At 38.4% G+C, this 24,532-nt stretch overlaps 2 protein-coding genes across 2 annotated transcripts in view; one reads left to right on the top strand and one right to left on the bottom strand.

Annotated features, from left to right (window-relative positions):
- LOC139720425 (nuclear pore complex protein Nup93-like) overlaps positions 1 to 22,148 on the bottom strand; it is a 41,840-nt gene extending 19,692 nt beyond the window's left edge. The window contains exons 1-7 of the mRNA XM_071631785.1: positions 21,955 to 22,148; positions 21,427 to 21,544; positions 20,426 to 20,488; positions 19,640 to 19,846; positions 18,643 to 18,735; positions 17,713 to 17,852; positions 16,961 to 17,093 (exon numbers count right to left, since the gene is read on the bottom strand). Coding sequence (XP_071487886.1) covers positions 16,961 to 17,093; positions 17,713 to 17,852; positions 18,643 to 18,735; positions 19,640 to 19,846; positions 20,426 to 20,488; positions 21,427 to 21,544; positions 21,955 to 22,133 — 933 coding nt within the window. The 5' untranslated portion in view covers positions 22,134 to 22,148. The remainder of the gene's footprint in view (positions 1 to 16,960; positions 17,094 to 17,712; positions 17,853 to 18,642; positions 18,736 to 19,639; positions 19,847 to 20,425; positions 20,489 to 21,426; positions 21,545 to 21,954) is intronic.
- On the top strand, positions 20 to 13,373 carry LOC139720424 (uncharacterized). The gene is made up of 5 exons (XM_071631784.1): positions 20 to 197; positions 7,345 to 7,640; positions 8,385 to 8,544; positions 10,624 to 10,745; positions 11,546 to 13,373. The coding sequence occupies exons 1-5, from the start codon at positions 183 to 185 to the stop codon at positions 12,201 to 12,203; spliced, it is 1,251 nt and encodes a 416-aa protein (XP_071487885.1). The 5' UTR covers positions 20 to 182; the 3' UTR covers positions 12,204 to 13,373.
- Positions 22,149 to 24,532: the final 2,384 nt, after the last annotated feature.

Below are 24,532 nucleotides of genomic sequence, written 5' to 3' on the forward strand. Positions count from 1 at the left end.
TGCACACTTACCTTCTCCAGGCTTATAGGTATGCACAAATCCCTCTTTTCCCTCTCTCACTCACACTGAATGGGGAGACATGCACAGTTGCAGCTTAGGATGCAGATCTCTTCACTTTGTGGTCTGGTCCTCCTGTCTGTTACATGTGGTTCAGGTTTGGGGAGTGATAAGGTCTCTGCAGCATGGTACCATCACAGGTATAGTTTTTTGCTTGTCAAATTAATTTCTCTTCATCAACCTGCACTTTTTGATGCAGGCCTACAGTACTCAAGTGCGAATGATTGTTACTTGTCATATCAATCATTGTCTGATGTTTTCGTATATGAATCCGATTGTGATGAACTTTTGATGTGTGGTGTGAAGCGCATTAGTGCATGTCTTTGGCTATAAGTATCATAAAGCATGCAGTCACCAGAATTTTCAATACATTGATGACTTCGTTTAATTAAGTATCATTATTGTAAATATTTGACTATGATGTATGAGCTAAATCACTTGTGAAGCAAGTGATTTCTCTACAAGATGTGCCACTCTGTACTGAAATGATGCTACTTTTCTAATGTATAGCTCCCCACGTTAAAGTTAATTGTCAGACTGATAAGTTACCAGGTAAGTTGTGTCGATGCACGCGATAAACAACATCACTTCCCCAGCGAAGCTGCTATGCGAATCTGAAGTCCAATATTCCGAAGGAACAAAGCAAATTTGGGGTGAAATTCTCCCTACATCTAGCTCCGATACATGCGACTCAATTTGGCGCGTAGACTCCCAATTGCTGCGCATGCGCAAGATCCAGGCATTCACACAGAGATTCTGAGATAAAATTACAAACACTATAAGTGTCTTCTGTGCTGTACCACATGTATAATTTGAAAAGTTGGGTATCTATGATGCATTTTATGTACTTGATGTGCCTTAAGGAGAGATTTGGTTACAAGTGTGGAGGTTGATATTGCATGACTCAAGTTTGCATTGTAAGATTTAGAGGAAGTGTTGGGCACTCAGGTGTTAATGAGCTGCCAGACAGTCTGCCAAATATCTGGTGTAACATATTTGAAATTTGACTCAGATGCAAAGACATTCTCAGAAAGGGACTGGATTTTTCTTCCTTCAACTTAATCTGATGTGCATTCTGCTCAGCCAGAGGATATCTCACACCTGACTCATTGAATGTATGGAAATAATCACAACTCCTTTTTGTTCTTTATTTCTTCATTTTTTTTTTTTTTTTGGGGGGGGGGTTGTATGGTTTTTGCTTTTGTTATTGCTGTTTTGCTTTATATTTAAAGGACAAGTTCACCTTCATAGACATGTGGGTTGAGTGAATGCAGCAATATTAGTAGAACACATCCGTGAGAGTTTGAGCAAAATCGGAAAATCCGTTAAAAAGTTATGAATTTTTAAAGTTTCTGTGCGGTCATGGCTGGATGAAGAGACTACTATAGCTTGTGATGTCACATGAGTACAACGATATAAAGAAAGAATAAAGAAAATTTAACATATTTCCACTTTTCTCCCATAACAAAAGAACACTCACTTCTCTCTTTCAGAAGGCAGGGGGAATAATATTACCCTTAACATACCTCAGTAGCAAGTCGAAGAACTGTGCCTTTTATTCAAAAAGTAAAGTTTTGTGAAATTCTCTTTTTATTTTCCTTATATAGTTGTATGCATGTGACATCATACACTGTAGTAGTCTTCTCTTCCAGCAGTGACTGCGCAGATACTTAAAATATTCGTAACTTTTGAATGGATTGTCCAATTTTCCTCAAACTTTCACTGATGTGTTCTACTAATATTGCTGCATCCTGTCAATCCTTATGTATATGAAGGTGGACTTTTCCTTTAAGGCAAGTTTGATCCATGGGACCTCAATTCATGTGAAAATTACTGCCATGCAGAAGGAAAAAACTGATATTACTGACAGTGACTCTTTTCCTTGAATCAATCTCAACAAGAGGGAAATTGAGTGAAGAATAGTATGCTGATCAGCACGAGAGCTGTAAGGTCACAACATTGTCACCTTGCCTAATTTGCATAATGGTACATGACTGTGACCAATATCGTCATACTGTAAACGTCAATATTTTCGCGCGATTAATTTTTCGCGCTGAGCGGCTCGAAAACGTATTCGCGGGTTCTTAAATTCGCGCTCCGCAGCAGGTTACTTTACTGTAGTACACATTCACTGCTTTCATCCAAAGCCTCTGCTACATACTGAGTAGCTTGCTATGCCAGCGTACGACAAGCGACGTAGCGAGCGGCTCGACTGCGAGTACAAGCACTCAAATACGTAGTACAGCTGTGACTCTAGTACCGTAGTCACGGGGGACTGTAGCATCGATGCGTGCGGTGCACACGTGCATGCTACAGTACACAGCAATCTAGGGTATCGTCTCTTCGCACAGTACTAGTAGCGTAAACATGCCTGTACATTGTACTACGTAGCAGTATCATCGATGAAGCGCACACAATTCATCCCGTTCAAAATGTGCGTAGAAAATTGTGAAGATATATTCGAGCGTTTTTGAATTCGCGCTAGCCGAGCGTAGCGCGAAATCCGCGAAAATTAATGTACCGCGAAAATTTCCACGTTTACAGTATTTGAAAATTCCACAACTTTTTGTACTTTGTCTCATTGTGTTTATGATAATCTACTCATTTACTGTATGCCAATGTGAGTATTTGGTGGAACATAAAAACTCAATTTTGTCTTTTGCTGTACTTCTTCTCAACTTTGCCTATTTTTTATAATTTGTCTTCCTAGGCTGGCAAGTTTCCATAGTTCACTTCATCATCCTAAAAATTACACTCTCCATTCATCCATATCTGCCACAAAAGCATTATTTCATGTGGAGCCCTGATAGACAAATGTGTATACAGTTAAACCCTGTCACCTCAGAAGAATAACCTTCACGAATATATATAAAGTCGTGTACATGTTTCTGTTTTCCTAACCATTGGTTTGGAAAATGCCAGACATACATGTAACATCATCCTTTTCTTGTATTTAGCAGACTGTACTGTACAGGAGATCTGCGTCTACTTTCTGGTTCGTTTCCATCAAGTACCTGTATTTTGTTGATCTTTCATAATTAGCAAATTACACGTTATATCATCAGAGCAGTAAAAAAAGGGGGTGCCGGCATCAAGAAGTTTGTGATGTTTACCACATTTGTCCACATTTGCCCACATTTGCAAACATTGGGCGGGGGTATGCTTCAAATGGAATGGATTCACCATGTTGAATATGCACAATCTTATGATAACGCAGACTAATTTTCGTTTCATAACCAGAAATTCAAGTGCTGGCATTATATTACTGCAAAAAAAAAAAAAAAAAAAAAAAAAAATCCCAAAACAACAACTTATGCGTTTTGCTGCACATTGTACAATGATCACATGATTTTCATCAGAAATTTGCAACATATCACAGTGCATTTTTCTACCTAGTGGACAGCTTTTTGTGGAAAGAGAACAAAAATGCAAGTAAGGGCTAGTAACAAAGGGCTATGACCATCAATATTCGCAATTCTCAACAGGAGATACAATATTTGGCATAAATGTTTTTGTATTATATGTTAGGTAAACCTCTCATATGCCTCTTTTCCTCTATTTCATAATCTGTCCCTCATACAATGTACAAACGACACTGTGGTCACAGTAATCTGCTTATTGAAAATGTCAACAATAGGTTTAGAATGGACTTCAACACACTGAATACTATTATAGTAATTCCTCATTGGAATTTGCTATGCAGATGCCAATGCCACACAAAATAAATGAAGTGACACTGTAAAATGTAGTGTTTAGGATACACACTTCAATAAACAGTTATATGTAACACTTTATAAACACATTTCAATGCATTTATATCTATTTATAAACACTGCAATGGAACACTTTCATAAATACTTCATCAGAACACTTTCATAAGCACTTACGCTTTTTATAAACACCTAATCAGAACACCTTCACAAACACTTAAACACTTCATAAACACTTAAACATTTCATAAACATCTTCATAAGCACTTAATAAACATCTTCATAAGCACTTAAAAAACATCATGTTAAGTTTTTAAACACGTCAATGTATTTATTTTATAAATGCTTTGACGAGTTTATTGCTGAATGCTTTTCTGTAACACTATATAGACATCTAAATGTGTTTATGATTATAAAACACTTCCAGTATAAAGTGTTTACAATAACAAGAAATGTTAACATCTCAAACAGAACATGCTAAGATTGTGAAAACCATACATAGTGCATAATGAAATCAAGTATGAGCATTACTTAGTTCTTTGATCTGGAAAGAGATACTTTATCATGAGATGTTGATTTCATTCTTTATCCTGAATTTTCAACAACAAAAAAATGCATTAAGATGAACAGACAACTATCATGAAACCAATGAAAAGTTATTAATCAGAAATCCTGACTGTATTGATTAATTTCTGTCATATCAAATGAGCTGTAACATATATTTTGTATCATGAAAACAATGACAAAGTATCAGAAACTTTGACTGCATCAAGCCATTTTTATTTAGTAAATGAGCTACATGACATTTGACCAGCAGACCCGAAATTCAAACTTGACCTGTACTTCAATGTTTTCTAGTGACATGTCAAAAATAATAAAAATATGGTGAACATTTTAGAAGTTTCAGATCAGAAATTACATTTATTTTGTGTATGATGCCTGTTACCAACCCCCTCGAAATCGCATCAAATGTTCCCACCAGTGTCTGATGGAAACTCCATAATATCTTGCCCCAAGATCACTTGGTAGCTACATGTGTAAGATACAGCCTCACATAAATAGCAACCAATGCGCTTTGCCACAAGTGAGTTTAAAAAATAGACATTTTGGATTGACTTTAATACTAAATAGCCTGGTTTTTATGCAACAGCATTCATTAGCTGGATATTTAGCAAGAACGTTGTATGCATGAAAAATTTACTGACGCCCAAACTTCTCTTTACCGAACTTTGACTTGCTCAAAAAGTCTGTGAAAAGTAAGCACAATGAAATTTGTGCAAGTCATTTTGCGGAGAGCATCCTAAAAGTTGGCAACAATGAAAATGTGCAAAGTGTAAGGTCACTGACCATCCTTCATCCCAACTAGGAATGCCAACAATATTTGTGTTCTGACAGACATTTATTGATACATATCATCTTGGGTTTCCACAGAATTTTCCTTCCAAAATGTTCAATGGATAAATAACACCACTACTGAAAAGGTCATAAATAATGAAACTTCCCCAATTTCACAAACGAGGTTCAGAGGACATTCAAGATCTTTGAATGACAACCCCTAGCTGCTTGATATTTGCAGTATAGTTTGGTATACATATTTCAATGACATATAAAACTTCTAGATTTTCCTGCATGACAGTGACCTTAAATTAGTTAAAATCTTGAAAAATAACAAAAACAATCCCTCCCATTTTCCTCATGTATTTGTGTATTAATGTGTTTTAAAAGACTTTTAATTGAGCAATATTCACAAATTATGAAATATTACAACCTGTCATATTTGAATCATATACTCTTCACGCTCTTCTTCGAGATTTAGTGAGTCCTTTTGATCATAATTTTATTTGTACTAATCGCTTGACCTTAAAATTTTTCTAAAACTAGCCATAAACTTATTAAGCAAGAAGAATGTACATAAAACAGAAACTTTGTGGAATATTCACAAGGGATTCTTTCACAAACGGGGATTGACGGCCAGAAGAAAAAGGGCACACCTATGACCACAGGAGCACAACGGCCAAAAGAAAAAGGGCAGGTAAATTTATGACCTTGAGAATATAATCTTTTCTTTTTTTTTTTGGGGGGGGGGGGGGGGGGCATCACGGCCATCCAATGAGGCATCAGCGGCCATGGCCATCAGTGGCCATCAATTAATTTGAGTCTTGTATAAACATTTCCAGGTCATGACACATGAGAGTCATCACATATGACCTCATGCACTCTTTCTCAGCATAATGGAGTAAGTTCTATGCTTGTGAGGCAGTAATCAAAACTCTACACATGAAGAAATCAAAGAATAAATCAGGGTAGGAGCGTATCACAGCACTTTCTGGTTGAGTATGTACATTCGGGTGCTGTTCGTTATACCGAAGGTTCGCTATTCCGAAGGTTCGTTATTCCGAAGGGTCGTTAATTCGAAACACGCAAATTCCCTATACCTACAGGTTCGTTGATCCGAAAATGAAATAGGGTTCTTTAATCCGAAAATTTGTGTCGTTATTCCGAAGGTTCGTTATTCCGAAGATTGGTTAATCTGAAAATGAAATTCGGAAAAATGAACCTTCGGAATAACGAATCTTAGAAATAAAGATCCTTCGGAATAACGAACCTTCGGAACAACGAGCTGTAAACGTACATTCATGGCCTTCAATTACAGTATAATAACAAGCTTTTGCTTCCTAGAAAGGGATGTTTGTTCCTCAATCCATCAATATGGTCCTCAGTCATTTAACCACCCATAAATGTTCCCTAAATATGCAGCAGTTTACACACACACACACACACACACACACACACACAAAGGAAAACAAAAAACAAAGAGAGAATAAACATTAGATGTGGAGTGGTACTGTAAAACAAGAAATATTTGTGGCATGAAATTTTTGTGAAATGGAGCTGACGGCGGGCTTTTTCGCTGCATGAAATTTTGCGAATTGCCACTTGCGTTCAATGTTGGCAGTGTAGACAAGAACTTTTGCGGCATCCCTGTTACAACAAACACAGTCATAATGAAATTTCATTTCAACGTAGCAAAAATTCAGGTTCCAAAATAACTACAATGTTAAATTCCATTTGGTTGTAACAACATTTTGATATAATAAAGAAAACTGTCTGTCCAGAGGACTTCATTATAACTGGAGTTGCCTGTGATACACTCTTCACTTGTCAAAAACATGCAAACAAAACAATTTTCACACCTGCGAGTGGGTCTTTACATGAAGCAACGGTCTGCAGGCCCACATGTTTAGCAACCCATGGGCACCCATTTTAATGCAACCACATTTGAACATGACAAATATGATGGTCACGATTACCTCATTACAGAAATGTGTACCAGCATATTATACCGGCAGAAGTCAAAAATAAAAATGTGCAAATTATATCACATAACAGTCTCTCATTGCACTTGATCTGAAATTTTGCCTCGAGTGGATTTTATCGACACTCATATGGTCAAAGATCCTGAACCTCCCTTCTCTATAATATAAGATTTCCCACATCAAGTAGGTGAAAACTTCTATGTTTGCTACAGTATGACTATTAAAGGCCACTGCTTTTTTTTTCACACTTGAATCAACAGGTCCTAGTGTCAACCTGTAAGCGCAAGCGTGGGCCTAACTGGAGTGAGAAGGAGAAAAAAGTGCTCGTAGACGAATATCGCAAGCGGCGTCACATCCTGCGCCCCAAGGGACCCGGTCTGACCACCGTGGTGGACCGAGAGACCGCATGGGATGAGATCAGCTCAGCCCTCAAGGTGGTCAGTGGGCCGTACATCAAGCGGGATGTTGTGGACGTGCGAAAGAAGTGGGACAACCTTTGCTTTTGGGCCAAGAAGTGCATTGCTGAGTGGAAGGACAAAGGTAGTGCAGCTGGTATGCTACAGACTCCTTGTACGGGGAAATCTTCATGTGTTACCACATCTCAGTGGCTTGTCAACCATTTTCCATGCTTTGTTGTGTGAGACGTAGTAAAATGGTTTCAATTATCGCATAGTTGTACCTTGTACTTTTATACGGTATATTTGCTGTGGAACTTTATTCATTGAGTACATTGAGCACATTTCATGAGTAATATTCGCAAAATCAACAACTTGCCAAAACTATAACCTCCTGTAACACTGTTAATTAGATCTCTGAGGTGGGAAATTGCTAACTTCTCTTCTAAAGAGGGATAATAATTCTGTCTTATTCTTTCACCGTGATTCTTGAATGTGAATTCATCCACTCTCAGAATTGTCTTGCAAGTCCCAATGCGCAGAACATCATACATGTACTTGTACTTACTAAAACTATGGCTTGTACAGTATTGGGTTCAGGAGGGAAATTAATTTATGATAGTCTTGAATCTTTCAGCCATTCTTTTAAAGATTTTTCATTGCCCTTGGTACTATGGAAATGGACGGGAAAAAAAAAGAGAAAAAAAATAGAGGCTAGAATCATTGGTTTCCACAAATCAATTCACGCATTTAGCCTGAGCTCATCATTCAGGCGACCAAATCAAACAATACATGTCATTTCACGATAACCATGGAACAGGCTCATTGTTTGTCCCCCTCCTCCCCCCCCCCCCCCCCCATAACCTACTCAGCATATTATTTTCTATCTTTGTAATGGCAGACAGCTCAAAGAGACTAAACGGTGAGAATGCCCCTCCTGCACTGGCCCTGAAGATTCTGAGCATCTACCAGGATGAGTGGTCTGACATCTTCCCCAATGCACATGTGGTAGACGGTGGAGATGTCTTCTTTGTCCTCAACAATGACAACCCATCTCAAGCTGAGGTAAGGAGCGAGATGTCCATCCCTTTAAGATCTCTAGTCCCTTTTAAGATTTTGCAGAGCACAATGATACGACTCCTGTGTCCTTATTTCAGGTGACTGGTAAGTTTCTGACATCTCCACAAAATATGAAAAAAAAAAAGGCTATGCAGACCAACAAAATAGCAGCTACCAAAAAGCCATGAAAGCAAGGTAGTGGATTCTCAATATAACAAACTCCCTAGGGCCAGTAAAATCACTTTGTTCTTTTAAACATTATTATAGTCATTTTTGAAAGACAATTAAGACAGATTGACATTTTCATCTTCAGGGTATAAATGCATACTTTGTCATAAAAAGAGTTTGTTACACCAGTTGTTCTCTATATGTGCATTTTTTACTTGTGGCTTCGTCTGTATGAGAATGACACAAACCATGACCTAAAAGCACCGAATGCATCTCTAAAACAAAACCACAAATCACATAGAATGACAGAATCTCCTCAGACGTACTGAGAGACACAATGATCTATCCTTAAAGGGAACGCAAACCCAAAGAGCAATGTGGATTGAGTGAAAGCAGCAACATTAGGAGAATACATCAGTGAAAGTTTGAGGAAAATTGGACAATCGATGCAAAAGTCATGAATTTTTAAAGTTTTTGTGTTGGAACCGCTGGATGAGGAGACTACCACAGGTTATGACGTATGAGTGGACAACAATACAAAGGAAATTCAACAAAAATTCACTTTTCTAGCATTATGAAAGAGCACTTAACTAACTACTTTCAGAAAGCAGGGGGAATAATTGCTACCTTTAACACATGTCAGTATCAAGTTAATGGAATTTGTAATTTTCATGAAAAATGAATTTTTGTAGAATTTCCTTTATATTTTTATCTTGTTGTCCACTCATACGTCATAACCTCTAGTAGTCTCCTCATCCAGCGGTTCCAACACCAAAACTTTAAAAATTCATAACTTTTGCATCGATTGTCTGATTTTCCTCAAACTTTCACTGATGTGTTCTACTAATGTTGCTGCTTTCACTCAATTCACATTGCTCTTTGGGTTTGTGTTCCCTTTAATGTGATTAGCTCTAAACTGTTATGTCTGCTACTGCTGCTGCTCATTGTGTAGTCAGTATGAAATGCAGATTTCAGCATATACTAGTACTCTTAGAGACCAATGACTTACAAATTTGAATAATATAAGCCTTTCACTTACAATTGTAACCCTGTGACTTCCATTCAAATTCCTCTTTGTATTCTTCCTTGTTGTAATGCGGTTCCACTGTACACACGTTTACAAATTTACATGCTATGGACATGCCTAATTTGAAAAAGAGTTTGCTCTTAAAAAAGAAAGAAAATAGCTGTCTGGGCCATTCCATTATAACAAGGTTCATTTGTATTGGATTGTATACTATCAAGAGTATCATTCATTTTCCAGTTGATGATATCATTTGTAAAACTTGTACTTGCTTGTTTGTGTATATTTTCTATTAGGGTTGAGGAGTTGATTGTGGTATCAACCAGACACAAGGAATTTCCTCTCTTTTTTTGAACGCTGTGTGGTAATTTTAGCATATTCATAGCATATTACAGTGTAACCTACATTGTAAAAATGGTCCAATATAACAGAACCCTCTCTAACCCATTGAGGATGGGCAGACTTTGCTACAACACGCATTTCCCACGGACACTTGCCCGAGTATACTCTGGACTCATCCTCAACTAGTTAAACAAGGTGATTTTGCAGGTCAAAACTCGATATTTCTTTGTTTTGCACCCTGATGTACTGTAAAACAAAATATTTTCGCGGCATGAAATTTTCGGGTATTGGAGCCGACGGCCTTCTTCGCGGCATGAAATTTTCGCGAGTTGCCTCTAACATTCAATGCGTATAGTGTAGACAAGAACTTTCACGTGCATTTTGATTTCGTGAATCTTGGCTCTCGCGAAATTCGCGAAATTACAATGCACACAAACATTCCTCGTTTGACAGTAGTGAGAAGTCTGCTATAAAACAAGATAATTGCCATAGTCTTAAGGCCCTTATTATAATAAGGTTTGCCTGTCCCTTTTCCTTCATGTGCTGTGCAGGAAGAGCGAGCAGCCAACTACCCCCCAGGCCTGGACGAAAGGAATGACGGGACAGATGTTTATGAGGTCATCGACCCACAGAGAGATGATGTGGTCAAGACAGAGGAGGGTGGGGATGACAGGTATGCCAGAATTTACATCATTGTACTTATGACGGGGGGGGGGGGGGGGGGCACATTATTAACGTACGGTACTTCAAATATCTTTCATTCAATGCACACTCCCTGAATTATAGAAACCTGGTGATGGCCGAATCCATTTGTAATGGAGTAAATCAGATGTTTTGAGTTTGCCACGAAACTTCTTTATGGTGGGACCAAACCTTGTATGAATGTGGTGCACAATCTGTCCCATTTCCATTGAGTTTTTAAATGGCCTGAATTTCTCACTTTCAAAAACATTTCAAGGGAGAAAAAAACAACAACAAAAATTGAACCACACATTGAGTAAAATCATTGTCACATCTTCTGCTCTTGGATAATGTTGTCATGGCTACTAGTGCACACAAACACATTCTAAGATTAAAATATTCAATTCATAATGTTCTCATATGTAGCACATCAGCAAATCTATTTTGCCATCAATGCCTTCCTCCTCTGTCAACCAAAGAGATTGCTTCCAGTTTGCTTCCATTTTTATTGCCCTACGACTCATCATACAAACTACAGGGCACTCCCGTTAAATAATGGATGCGGTTATAACAAAATTTTGTTCCAACAAAGTTCAAAGTCCGTCCCAAAGTTTTGTCCAGTTCAGCTATAATTAAATTTTGATATAATAAAAGAAAACTGTCAGCCCCAAGGACTTTGATATAACAGGTGCCATCTGTACATAGAAAGGCTGAAGTCTGACTTCAATAGGTACCTTTCCAGGTTGAAATCACTGTTTTAAAATGTGGCTAACATTACTTTTCCACTTCAAGGTGGCCACAGGATATACCTGCTGATGAGGATGGCTTCCCACAGTATCCCACAGAGGCAACTTCCAAGGAGCAGCCACCTGTCAGCCACGCCCTACAGCCTCCCCCATCCCGGTACTACTTCCAGCTCCAACAAAGTATGATGCAGCCACCCTGCTCTGGTCCCTCCTCCCCCATGGAGGACTGCCTTCCTCAGGAACCCTCGCACCTGGCCACGACCATGGCCCAGAGCGACGGCTCCCACTTCAGGCCATACAACTTCCAGTCTGCCGCCTCCATCTCATCATCCTGCCTAAACCCTCCGATCCAACAACATTCCATGCCACATTCGGGCGCATCGCCTGCGTACAAGCGCAGGAGGTATTCCAGTGTCGTGGCGGAAGACAGCGCGCACAGCGACATCGACGACGAAAAGGACATTGAGACCCTGAGCAAGGACCTGCTGATTCTGCGCAAGCAGAAGCTCGTCTTGGAGAAGGAGAAGTTGGAGATCGAAAAGGAGAAGCTGGTCATAGAGAGGGACATCCTAGACATGCAGCGTGAGCGCCAGTGGCTCCAGCTAGAAAAGGCTCGAGCAGAGCAGCCAAATGCAAGACCACCTGACATGACTGCCAATCACACGGTCATGAACAAAACAACAGAACATTTGGCCTCCGATTAAGTAAACTCTTGAACAGTACTACACACTTGCGACTTGTGACTTGACACGAGGAGACCAAAGATACTTGCCATAGAAAACGTATATGAGTATTACTTTTATATTAAAAGTATAAAATCATATTAAAGTAAAGTTAGAGCTTTCTAAAGTATACCAGGTTGATGTCACAGACTTGTGATTTAACCATTTTGTAATCATTTGTATGAAGTCCTGCCGAAAACTTGGCATTTTATGTACATCACATATTTTGTAATAGGAAGCAGGTATGCCATCAAAAAACTGAAATTATTACCACATAATCCAAAAAAGTTACAAGCTGACAAAATTTTAAGTCAAATGATTTTCAAATACATATCGCATCTTCCACAAGAAATCTCTACTGTTTGAGGGACATGTTATTTTTTTTTTTTTGGTATAATTTTAACCTTTTCACCTGCTAATCAAATGTTAAAAATCTTTTCATGTTACACCTTCACCTTGCACCTGATGCTTACAAGGTAAACACTGCCTTCTCTGACTTTGGTCCATAAAATGAAAGGCTGTCAACTTTGCAATGACCCTATGAGTACAGTTTTTGTTTTTCAAGATTTTTTTTTTTTTGGAAATAGCATGTTACTTATCATTTTGTATGTTTGCCTTCACTCATATTTGAGTATTTTTCATATCATCTGCCAACACCTACCAAGGTCTAAAACATAAAGGCTTGTATTTGATGTTCTGAGAGCTTCAGAGAAAAAAGATTCAAAGAAACTCTGTTGATATTATGATAATCATCTTTCCTCTTTTTTTTCCCCCTTCCTATTGAGACGTTGTTAGCTTGCACTAGGGCTTATAGTGAAGATGCTTGCATTTCAAAACTAAGTATTTCAGTTTTTGGCATTAGGTCTTATTTTGGGGGAATATTAGCATTTCAAAATTTGGTATTTCAATTTGAATTACGACTCACTGTCCTTCTTTATCTATTGGTCAACTCAACCATCTGGCATGCAGGTTACATCCAGTATGTTTAAGGCAAAACACAATGAATCCTTCACACCCTGAATTGTCACTTGATTGTACGGAAAAATTATGGACTGACAAGACTTGGTCAGTGACCATTTTCCAAGTTGTCGTAGTGTGATCGCATCTAGATGAACAACATTCTTTGCAAATTAGTAGTACCTAGGAAGACCAGGAAACCTCTTCTTCAATAAAATGAACTGTCTTTTTTAATAAAAGCTTGTTCAACCTGAATCTATTTTCTGTTTCTGTATGCAATGGCTCCTTGAATTCCTAAAGGAGGATCTATGGGTGCGTTTGAGCGCTCTCCTAAAGTGAACTATGCCGTACCGTACCCACACCAGAGGAGCACTCGAACACTCCTAAAGTGTACCATATCGTAATGAACAGAGCCAAAAGTGGACCACTTCCCGATGTGCTCCAAAGGGGTACCAAAAGTGTACCAATAGTGAAGAATGCACATAACATGCACATACATCGTAATGCAAAGAGTTAATTCTCTTTGTTCAGGACATATCTGTACTTAGTTTAAGCGCACTAGGTGAATGACCCTTTCGCTACAAAATGCGTGACCTCCTCTAAAAATAACTCATGAGGTATGCTTTCTCAACAGAGCTCTTGAACGCTTCAAATCTGGCACAGTTCAGTGCGGTACGCTTTGGTTCACTTTAGAGTCTTCAAACCCACCCTATGTCATCCAGCATTTGATTTAAATAGAAAACTATGTGCAGTTCCATTCTATGCTCAAGATGACTTTGATAAATATGGTAACAAGCACATGAATAGAATAGAAGAAGTATTATCAAAATCACACATGAAATAGGAAAGTGATTGAATTTCTAAGTTTCACAGGTTTTGATTTAACAGTGATAATGATCACAACCACATACACTGATCACAACCACATACATACATTATGCAAATTAGATATAAAGTTTGGTGATGTCATCACCTCACAACTCCCACTTTGGTTTCATGCAAAATATAGAAATCACGCTTTCGGTCTATAATTTCGCAACTTCAACACATTTTTCCTTGAAAGTTATCCTTCCAAGGTTATTCTATGCCAAGAATAATTTCGTGTCAAGAAAAAAAGTTTTATCTTTGGTGTCAATGTCAAAGAGGAAATATAGTGGACATTTGTCATTGGGACATTTGTGAGGTCATATTAGCACTTTTCTGAATTTGCATATGTGGTTGATTTACTGTGTATGCCATGTATTTAGCGAGTCTAATTTTTCACAAATCAGGACTTCCTAACAACTTCACAAGTGGTTCAAATCACAATTGTGGAGTACAATAATGCACAGAGAAATGTATGTGTGCATGATGCATTAATGTCGGATCAGAGTTAACATTTTTGCGTGTTATTTAATGCCCGATAAGCATTCGACTAGTGAAATTCATGAAAATGAAAATCCTGCAAAAATTTATGGTGTACACAGTATGTTACTGTTTTATGTTAACATAAAACCTACGGCACTTATTGATTTTATGTGCAATTTTGATACTTCTACTGCTCTATTGATTTTACTCTATTTATTGAAGCCAACTTTGTCATGGAGCTGCACTGTACGGTACTGAAAAGAACAGTGGTTTATTCACTCAGTGCCGTGTCCTCATGAATATTGTACATTGTATCATATGTATATGAATATCTGCATTGCCTTATAACAACACTGTCCAAATTGTTGCTATAGGCCTGAATACATGGAACCTGTATTGAGATTCTTTCTATCTTTCTGCCTGCTAGAAGCTACAAATTTAATCAGAGAAGACAACCAATGTATCTTACCTTTGTATGTGTCTTACCTTTGTATCTCCACATTTTTTTTATTTTTTATTTTTTTATTTTATTTTATTTTTTTTTTTTTTTTGGGGGGGGGAGGGGGTGTCTGTGTATGTTTTGTTTTCTGATAGTTTCTTTTCTCTCTCTATTTTTGTCCCATTTTTTAGGGGGTGGGGGTGGGGGAGGGGCAGGGAACAGAGGTGGGCAATTCATGTTCATCTTTATCTCTCCATCATTCTCCATTGGCATTGGTCTACTGTGTATTCCTATAATGGTGCAACCAACTCACATACCCTTATACTCACACACACTTTTTTCCCGATGTTGATTATTATAATTTCATTCACTGATGTGGAAATTATACTTACAATGAAACAATTACAAAAACATATAAGTATTCTCCTCATACTGTATACCATCTCCAAAACTTGACCATAATTCTCCTCCTTTGACCACAACTCTCTTGCCTTCAACCATCCCCAGTCACAATACCCCCACATACTCTACACAAGTCCATCCAAACACATTGCACCTGCATACAAAGCCATCCAGTCAATTACAAAATGCAAACATACACACATTCACTAAAAATTCATGCCGCCATGTACCACAGGTTTCCTCACCCTGTTCCCATCCAACATTGAAAACAAACCAGAGACTTTGCTTTTCCATTACTAGATTGTTGATATTCTGATCAAATGACAAATCAGACCACACATTACACCTATATTGCATGCGCATATCAAACACACACACACACCATTTCTTTAGTTCAAACTGTTTCACTTTGTACAAAGTTAAAAAGTTAGTGTAAATGAAAGCAATCAGCAGATTAATGAATACTATGAGCATACCACCACTTGCACACAAAATGTCTCAAGTTTCATATATTTTATTAGTGGAAAAATGAGCAAAGAAAACAGGATTCCATCGGGATAGGAAGGTGAGACCTCCGGATGCTAGCCTGGTGCTCTACCGACTGAGCTATAGAAAGCCCCAGTACAGTGTTCGCCCCAGATACCCTTAATGCTCAATTTTCGTGTGGACAGAAGTTATAGCAGTGTGTGGTTTGTGTGACACACACACACAAACTTTAACCTGACATAAACCCGAAGGATAATCCAACTTGGGGATAAATGCAAGGGATCACCGAAGTGATGGGGCTTTTTGAGTATGTAACAAATGCAAACAGAGGAAAACTGACCAGGAATGAATATTATGAGTAGAAAAATGAGCAAAGAAAATGGAATTCCATCGGGAAGTTTCATAATTGGGAAAAGTACTTTCTCTCTGATTCTGCTCATCAATGACATCAAAGACACCACATTGTAATACTTTGTTGACGACACAAAAAGCAATTTCTTTATGAATATTCAGGGGATTTACGACACGTTTGTCTGTGTCCATGTATTGTAATTTGCCTCAAAGTGCCAATACCAACTTCCAGAAATGTTAGACAATTGCTGACATCACATAGCTGCAGGCCATTTGACTGTATTTTGTTCAAATCTGCGCTGATCCATTGCCTCTGTATCGTTGCTCTAATCTGACACTTAAGTTTTTCATATTTTTTGTATACATAGATCGGACTAGGCAGCATGATCACCATTACTGCAGTGTTCAGCATTATAGATATAGTGGCGCGGCGCAGCAGGTTCACAGGACAATGTAGTAATATTGTCCACACATACAAATTGTAGACTCTCGGATCGGTGTATATTCCCTTTTATATCTTAACTTTCTAGCACTTCTCTGCTTTTACATCTCTTACTAAACAAGCACTGTTACATGAGAAATTTTGTTTCACCAAAGTAAGAATTCAGGTCCCAAATTTATCATCACTATACATTTATCTTTATACACTTTACTTTTTGGCTTTGACCAAATGTCAATATAATGAAAGAAAACTGCCGGTCGTGAGGACTTCAGTGTAATGGGAGTTGCTTGTATATTAAGCCTATAGTTGACTCACCTCTAAGCCTGGGATAACCCCTGGTAGTTTGACCTTCAGGAAACCTTTGACCAGATTGAAAACCCCAGGAACACCTCCAAGACGAGCCTGTCGCAAGTTTTCACCAATGATGTTGCTGATGTACTCTGTGTAACTGCAGAGATACAACAGGCACATGAAATTGTTACTAAAAAGGGGTAATGTTGGACCAATTAAAGGTTGGTCTGAAAAGATTTTATCACCACACCAGTGAAAAGTTGATCAAAATCACATAATGAGGAAAGTTTCAAAATTGTGAAGTTTTGCTAATTTTTGCCAAAACAGTGCTCAAACAGCTGATATGAATGTTGCAATGAGGGAGTTGATGCCATCATTTCACATTTCTTCATTGATCTTGCACACACACACACATAAAGAAAATTCATTTTTTTCGCCATAAAAGTGTAAAACATATTTTATTCCTTGCTGAATGACTTCAAGATTATTATCAGTCAGATAAATTAAGATTTGAGACTGAAGCATAATCACAATTTTAAAAAAAAAGAAAAGGAAAAGAAAATCATGGAATTTCAAGTTTGTTTTGAGACTATATGGCGAGTTATGCCCATGATGCACGAGTAGCACACATTATATTGCGCACATATTTGTGTGATTAGAGTCTCCAGTTTGCTAGGGGGTCCAGGTGGGAGAACCTCCCATATACAAGAGGCTTGGGGTAAGAGTCTCTGAAGTACTCTGAAGTACTAACTTCAAAAGGGATGTGATTATCCTACCTGTGTTCAAGAAAGGCCCTCGCTCGCCTGATGAAAGCCATCTGTAGTTCCTGTGAGGTTCTGACCGAGACAGAGTCAGGGGCTGTTGTCATGGGAACGGATACCATCTCCCTCACCATGGCCCAGAAGTCTTCTAACCTCTGTACCATTTGAAATCAGAAAAGGAAGTGTATGTCATTGTTTGGTAGAGCCTTCGTATGGCACCGCAAGTGATGAGTGCTTAACGAACAAATAAGATACAAGCTAGACTAACACAATTTTGTACACACTAATATGACCGATAGTACTTATAATATGTACACTGCAAATGTCATAAAATAAGCTTAATCTCAAATTAATTCTAAAATGGACGATCGTATTTTACCAAACTTGCAGGTGTTCATAGTGAAGAAAGGAACAATTATATCTGGGGTCATGAGGTCAAATGTCAAAGGTCATACAGGATCTAAATAAAAGTTAAGCTCCCAAAAACTCAACAATGGATGATCAGATTTTCACCAAATGTATAATACAGATGTTCCTATACCTCTATGTTTTTAATGAAGATAATGCCTACAAAATTGCGATATTTTGATCATGGCTGCTTAGTGGAGGTCTGCTCTCCCTAAGTGCTCCTCTAGTTTGTTTGTTTTTGTTTTTTGTTTTTGATCTTTCTTTTTTTTATTCTAAGAATGCATATTTCAATGTTTTTTTTTTCAATGGTGCACAATTTTCCATCTCTAGTTGAAATCCTTACATTTTAACTCCTCTCACGAGCCTTATTTCTTTATATGAACCTCCCACAACGATGGAAATGAAAGCATCTCGGATGTTCATCTTATCATCAGTTAATTCACATGTATCAACATTTCTGACTCTCTTGGATATGTCAATGCTCTACTAGTCACAATATATATGATAAAAAGAATAAGGAGAACCTCCATGCCTCACCTTGTCTTGAAACTGCTGTGCCATTTCCTCAAATAGATTGATCAAATTGGGCTTTATGCCACCTTTTACTACTCTGTCATTGTAGATGTAAACCTGTAAAAACAAACAAACAAACAAACAAACAAATATTAGATAAAACATGTCCTTGTAATGGAAAGAAGTTCATTCTTATTTCAACCTCATATGCTCGGTAATGGTCTGTATTCTTAAAAAAATAAAAAAACCTAATTATCTTGAGCTCTGGCCTGACTTTGTGTGTCAAACTAGAGGTGTTGGCAACATTTCATATCATTGTTTTAATTGCTCTGCCATGCTACAAGCCCTACACAATTCTGATCACATTACATCGCATTCTGACTTACAGCAAATTCAGTAAAAAAGAAAAGAAAAAAGAACAACTTTGACCCCTACCCTTTAATTTCTACAAAAATCTGCACAGTGGGTTGCTCTGTTTTTGTCCCAAAAGTGACAGTTAGCATTATTTTAATGTCTGATGTTACTTCATGACAAGCATACTTTTAGTAATTTAAATATCAATAACCATCTTTGAATTTAATATTTTCAAATGATTTTACAAACCTAACAAAAAATCAATATCAAATCTTGTGAATAGAATTGTACAGAATGTACAGTTCCTTGATGATTAGACAGTTACAAGATTAGTTGGGGGAGACCTTACCTGAAATCAATCATTCTTGAATTAATTCCCTTCAAGATAACATTACAAAAATGGGTGCGTGCAACTCTTATCTTTTCTTTTTACAGACTTATCAATAGAATATAATGGAGCTAGCTCCTTCTTTTGTTTCTATGTTGGAAGAAAATTCGAAATCTACTATTAATCTACTGTCAACTTCATTCATATGTGCCTTACGAGGAATTTTTCTTCATGTGGCAGAAAACTTACTCAAAATGCTTGTTCATACAGATTGCTGCAACTGAATATCCTATATTTACATTGCGTAGATGTGGCTACAACTTTAAGAGATAGGCTTGCCTGTCGAGCATATGCCATTTCCACACTGTCCATGGCACTCCGGCCCTCTACTCTGGTGCTGGCATCGCTGAAGAGGTTGCTTGTCTCTGCAGAGATGTTGATGAGCTCTGAGCTGGAGCCGACAAGGGTGTTCAGGATCCTCTGTTTTTCTAGCTCCCACTCATTCTGCTTGGCCTGCCAGAATCGCAGCTCCGCCTGCTGCCGAGTCTAAGATAAAACGAACACACAAGCACATTTACAAGTGTTCAGAGCAAGCAATACTCACTGCCTCTGCACACTTTCAGCAGGTACAGATTTCTGCATCCAAGCCAAGCTGAAATACCCACAATGTTGGACTATGTGTAAATTCATAGGAAAACACGATCATATTAGACATGGAGCTTTAAAAACAATATTCACTTCAGTATTATTTAAATTCACTGTACAGATACATTCTTAAATTTCACACAAACTGACATGTAGGAAATTTGACCTCACTACGACTTCCCTGCGATGTCCCTTGAGGGTGTGTCATTAAAAACTAGAACACCAATATAACAACATAGACATTGTGTACATGTAGCTTTGAAGTTACCCATTAAAGTACACACAATACAGCTTACAATAATACATGTACGGCTGGACTGAGAGAAGATGATGCATGAAATTTACAGTGCATACTATCTCTGTTAGGCTAATGCATGAGATATTGACAACTAAAGCATACTGTGGAAAACTTACTGTCATATAAACGTAAACATCATAAATACTTATGAGTGAAAGAAATAATACTGTGCGCCAACTTACATTTCTCTTTGTTTCTTCAATGACAGCAAGCAGGGCATTCTCACGCTCATTTCTCAACAAGCCCTGTCCAATGCAAGCAGAGATTTGCAAGAAATGAATAGTAAAAGAAAACATTGGTTAAACCCTTCTGCAAAACTTAGGCAAAAATAATGTAAAATCCTTCAGGTGTCATTTGCAAACATAAAGAATTAATTTCTCTCAGACAAGAGTAGAAGATCACGGGAAGATCTCCAAGAGAATGATCTCTATACACCAGATTTTAAGAACACTTCTTGAAAGTAAATACTCAGAAAATGGCTTATCAAACATTTAGAGAATTTAATTCTTTCCCTTACTGTAAAGCCAGAAATTTTCGCATGCACAAAACTCTTGCCAATTTCGCCAGGAGCCACAATTCGCAAAAGTTAAATGCACGCAAAAGTTTATGTCTATGCAATTCATTACACATAGTATACTATTATTATTATTATTTGTTTTTGCAAATGTTTCTGGTTTTACAGTATTTCATGGAAGGGTATTAGGCCTTTCATCTCAGTGCTAATCGACCAAATCCTGTAACAAATTCAGCAATACACACACATAAATGCTGAACATTAAAATACATTCATACTGCCAACATCTATTCAATATTGGAAAGAAACTCTCTGCCATCATGAAAGTGTTAATGCTTATAAAATAAAAATATATATTCATATGATATATATCCACATACTGCAAAAGTGGATATTTTCATGTAATTTTTTTTCCCCCCTCGGCCAGGTAAGATGAGTTCTGCATGTTTTTAATTCCACGGAATCAAGACACAAACTACTGGAACATAGTATAGAAGCAATAACATTTGTGTGCATTTATTTTTGAGCTGGTTTCTGGGTGCGTGAAATACACACCGCAAAAATTTCCACTTTTAGAGTAAATGGCATCAGCCAATATATAAGCCTTTATGTGGTGAGAATTAAAAGTCTCTGGAAGCTGAGAATGTTATGGCTACATAAGTCCCTTACCTGTATATCTGTGTCAGCAATGGGTTCAAGAGGTTCATATGTCTTCACTGCACTTAGTGTCTCCAGTCTCATTGATATACGAGGAATGTCAAGTCCCTTGGAGCCTAATAGCATTGATCTGTCGGGAACAGGAATCAACATTTCAAGGTCTCAAAAAAAAAAAAAAAGACTAAACAAAAGCAATATGCAGTAGCAAGAATGTTTTTGTTCCGCATAGGATCAGGCACATTGAAGGAAATAAATCCTAAGATTCTGAGAACAAAATTCATTGTACAATGGGCTTCTCACTTTTTTTCTGAATCTAATGGGGAATATATTGTACGATAGTATGTGTACTTCACATAAGCACATCAACATCTATTCATTCATAACATATAGGGTCTACTTAATATACTGATGCACTCTCTGAGTCTGTACTTTTTTGTTCGAATTATCAGGCCTGGAAGCAGCAGTCAAGATGAAGAAGGTTTAGAGCAAAGAAGAAAGCACCCTGACTTGAGCAAATTGAGAGAGAATAGAGCTCCTCACGCCTTGACATCCGCAGTTTCCGAGGCCCCTAGCTGTGCTGTCTTGGTCCATAGTCTCTGGCTGGTCTCCATTATCTGGTGCAACGTCTGCTCCACTTTAGGCAGTTCACTTCCCGTGTCCACATCAGCTGTAAGCTGTTCCGCATCGCGGAGAAGGTCCCCAAAACCAGCGTTGTCCATCTTAGTAGCTGTCTCACCAAGCTGCATTTGTGTTTGAGGGAGGTGGGATGGAATAGAATGGGATGGATGGGATAGAATGGGATGGAGTGATAAGAAAGAGAGTCATCATCCTGATGAATCTTTAGGTGTCATCACTCTCAGTATGCAACACAGGGATGCAGCCAGTTAGAGAGTATTTATGTACACAGCTTATCAACCGTGACCGACAAAGCCTTATTGTACTATTCACTATCACTACTAAGTATGGTCATACTATGAATGTCAGATGTCATACTGCAAAACGAGGAATGTTCGCCTGCATTTTGATTTCATAAATTTTGTGAGAGCCAAATTTGTTAGTTGAAGATTCGTAAAATTAAGACGTGTGTGAAAGTTCTTGTCCACACGCAGTACCGGTAGCAAAATTTAAGGCAAGCTGCCAAGAATTTGACCATAACTGTCACCCGCGGCCAAGATTCAACTGTCGATTAGGCCTACACTGTACATGTGGAAACCTATGCTTTTGCGCACGGCTGAAATTTGGCATATGATGAGGTCAAACCTTGGACAGGTTGCGTTTGCTTTAGATGCAGTCAGCAACAGGGTCAGCATTACATATAAAGGCACTAAAGCCAAAAGGTTCTATCTGGTCAGCATTACTGGTCAGTGATGATACTGCAGTTTAACTGCATGCACAGAAATTTCTAGCAGCACTGACTTACTTTTGTTAGTATACCTATTGACCACCTAATCTACAGATCGACCACAACTTTGCGCAATGCCAGCTTTCTTGCGTATAAAATCAAAAGTACGCATGGGGCAGGGCACAATACGCTGGACTATTCGAACCCTAGACATATTACAAATCAAGACACAGGAGGAGGGAACAGGTAATTGGGTAGACTCACTAACGTTAACAGTTTTATTAATATTACTACCTAGGTTAAATAACCTGAGGAAACAGGAGGAAAAAGAAAATTTACATAGAAAAAAACAGATAACGAAATGTTAACATGTCTTTGCCATTCACTGTAGAATACATGCTTTATCAAAGGAGAAGAGGCGGTTGGTTAAAATGATGGGGTTGCATTGCACCGACACACAATAAAAAAAGATGTCAATTGCATTTGTCGCTGAAAATTCCGTACACTCGAATAAATTTAATTACTGTCATCTTAATTTGGACTTCTAATACCAGTACGATTAACCCTAGAGGGCACTCCTTGTACACAGTTATATACTGTGACGCTTCGCGTTCGGGCTGTATTTCGCAGTTACACTACAGTACGCGTACAAGCTGTTAGAACCTGGAACCATCTGCCAGGACCTGTGGTTGCGATTACCAATAACATTCAGAGAGGCTGCTCTTCCACTATCCAGTCATCCGAGTACGAGTGATGCAGCCTCCGGTTAGTGTTAGTGTTGGGTCACACATGCTCTAAGCAAAGAGGCATGTTTTTTACTATTTAGCCCGACCAGACGCTGTTAGGTACGCTGTGCGAATACAGCAACTGGGCTGTGTATAGTTAGTTTTTTACTTGCACTAACTATGCACAGTCACTTTTAATATTGTACATAAGGGGCAGTGACATTTAAAATCATCCTGATCCTGTTCACCATATGTCATCTTTCACTGACGCACGACATTTCTACCAATACCATCCCGGGATAGTTTCAAGGAACTGCTGAAAGGGATTACTACTTCAAGGTTCAAGGTCATGAGGTTGAAGGATGTGACTTTAGTTTATGTAACGAGTCAACAATCGACAACCAACCTGGGCCCCGGGAATGCGGGATATGAATCTGTAACATTAGACCTCTATTTAAGTTAACGGTGATATTTTCTGCCATATATAACGTTAGTGAAATGAAATTCTGGTGAAAATGAGGAATATTTTCCAAGATACAAGAAGTTATGGTTCTACAAGGTATTTTATTGGGTAAATTACAGAGCAGTAGGTCAAACCATACATGCGCTGACTGCCATGATGCCAGTGGTCTAGTGCACTGCATTGCTGCACTACTGCAGTGCGGTTCCGTATCTGTACTGGCCCCATCTGTATAGGCAGGTATCCTATTACCGAACAGTATCCTATTACCGAACGCGTACATTTCCTTCTTCTTCCAGGTAGAGTGCAGCTTCAAGTTTGAAGATTATCGCAATGGAAGCCCGTTAAAACAACTCGTATACACATTGTATGCGCGCATCCATACTTTCCATAGCTCTAGAGTAAGTGCACTAGTTCGCGGCCATGCACCAGTTCGCGGCCGGGCCAGCGGTCTCCAGTTGATAAAATCTGGCCAATGGGCTGGCAGCCCGGTAACTTGTCACCATTCAACGGAGAATATCCTGCACAACATCAACATACCTGGGACTAACAGCAGTGCGAGGTCTAGTCGCTGTAAAATCTCTTGGAAAC

The sequence above is a fragment of the Diadema antillarum genome, unplaced genomic scaffold, assembly GCF_040938485.1.
Source record: "Diadema antillarum isolate AM-2024a unplaced genomic scaffold, OU_Dant_1.0 scf00000128, whole genome shotgun sequence".
Lineage (NCBI taxonomy): Eukaryota > Metazoa > Echinodermata > Echinoidea > Diadematoida > Diadematidae > Diadema > Diadema antillarum.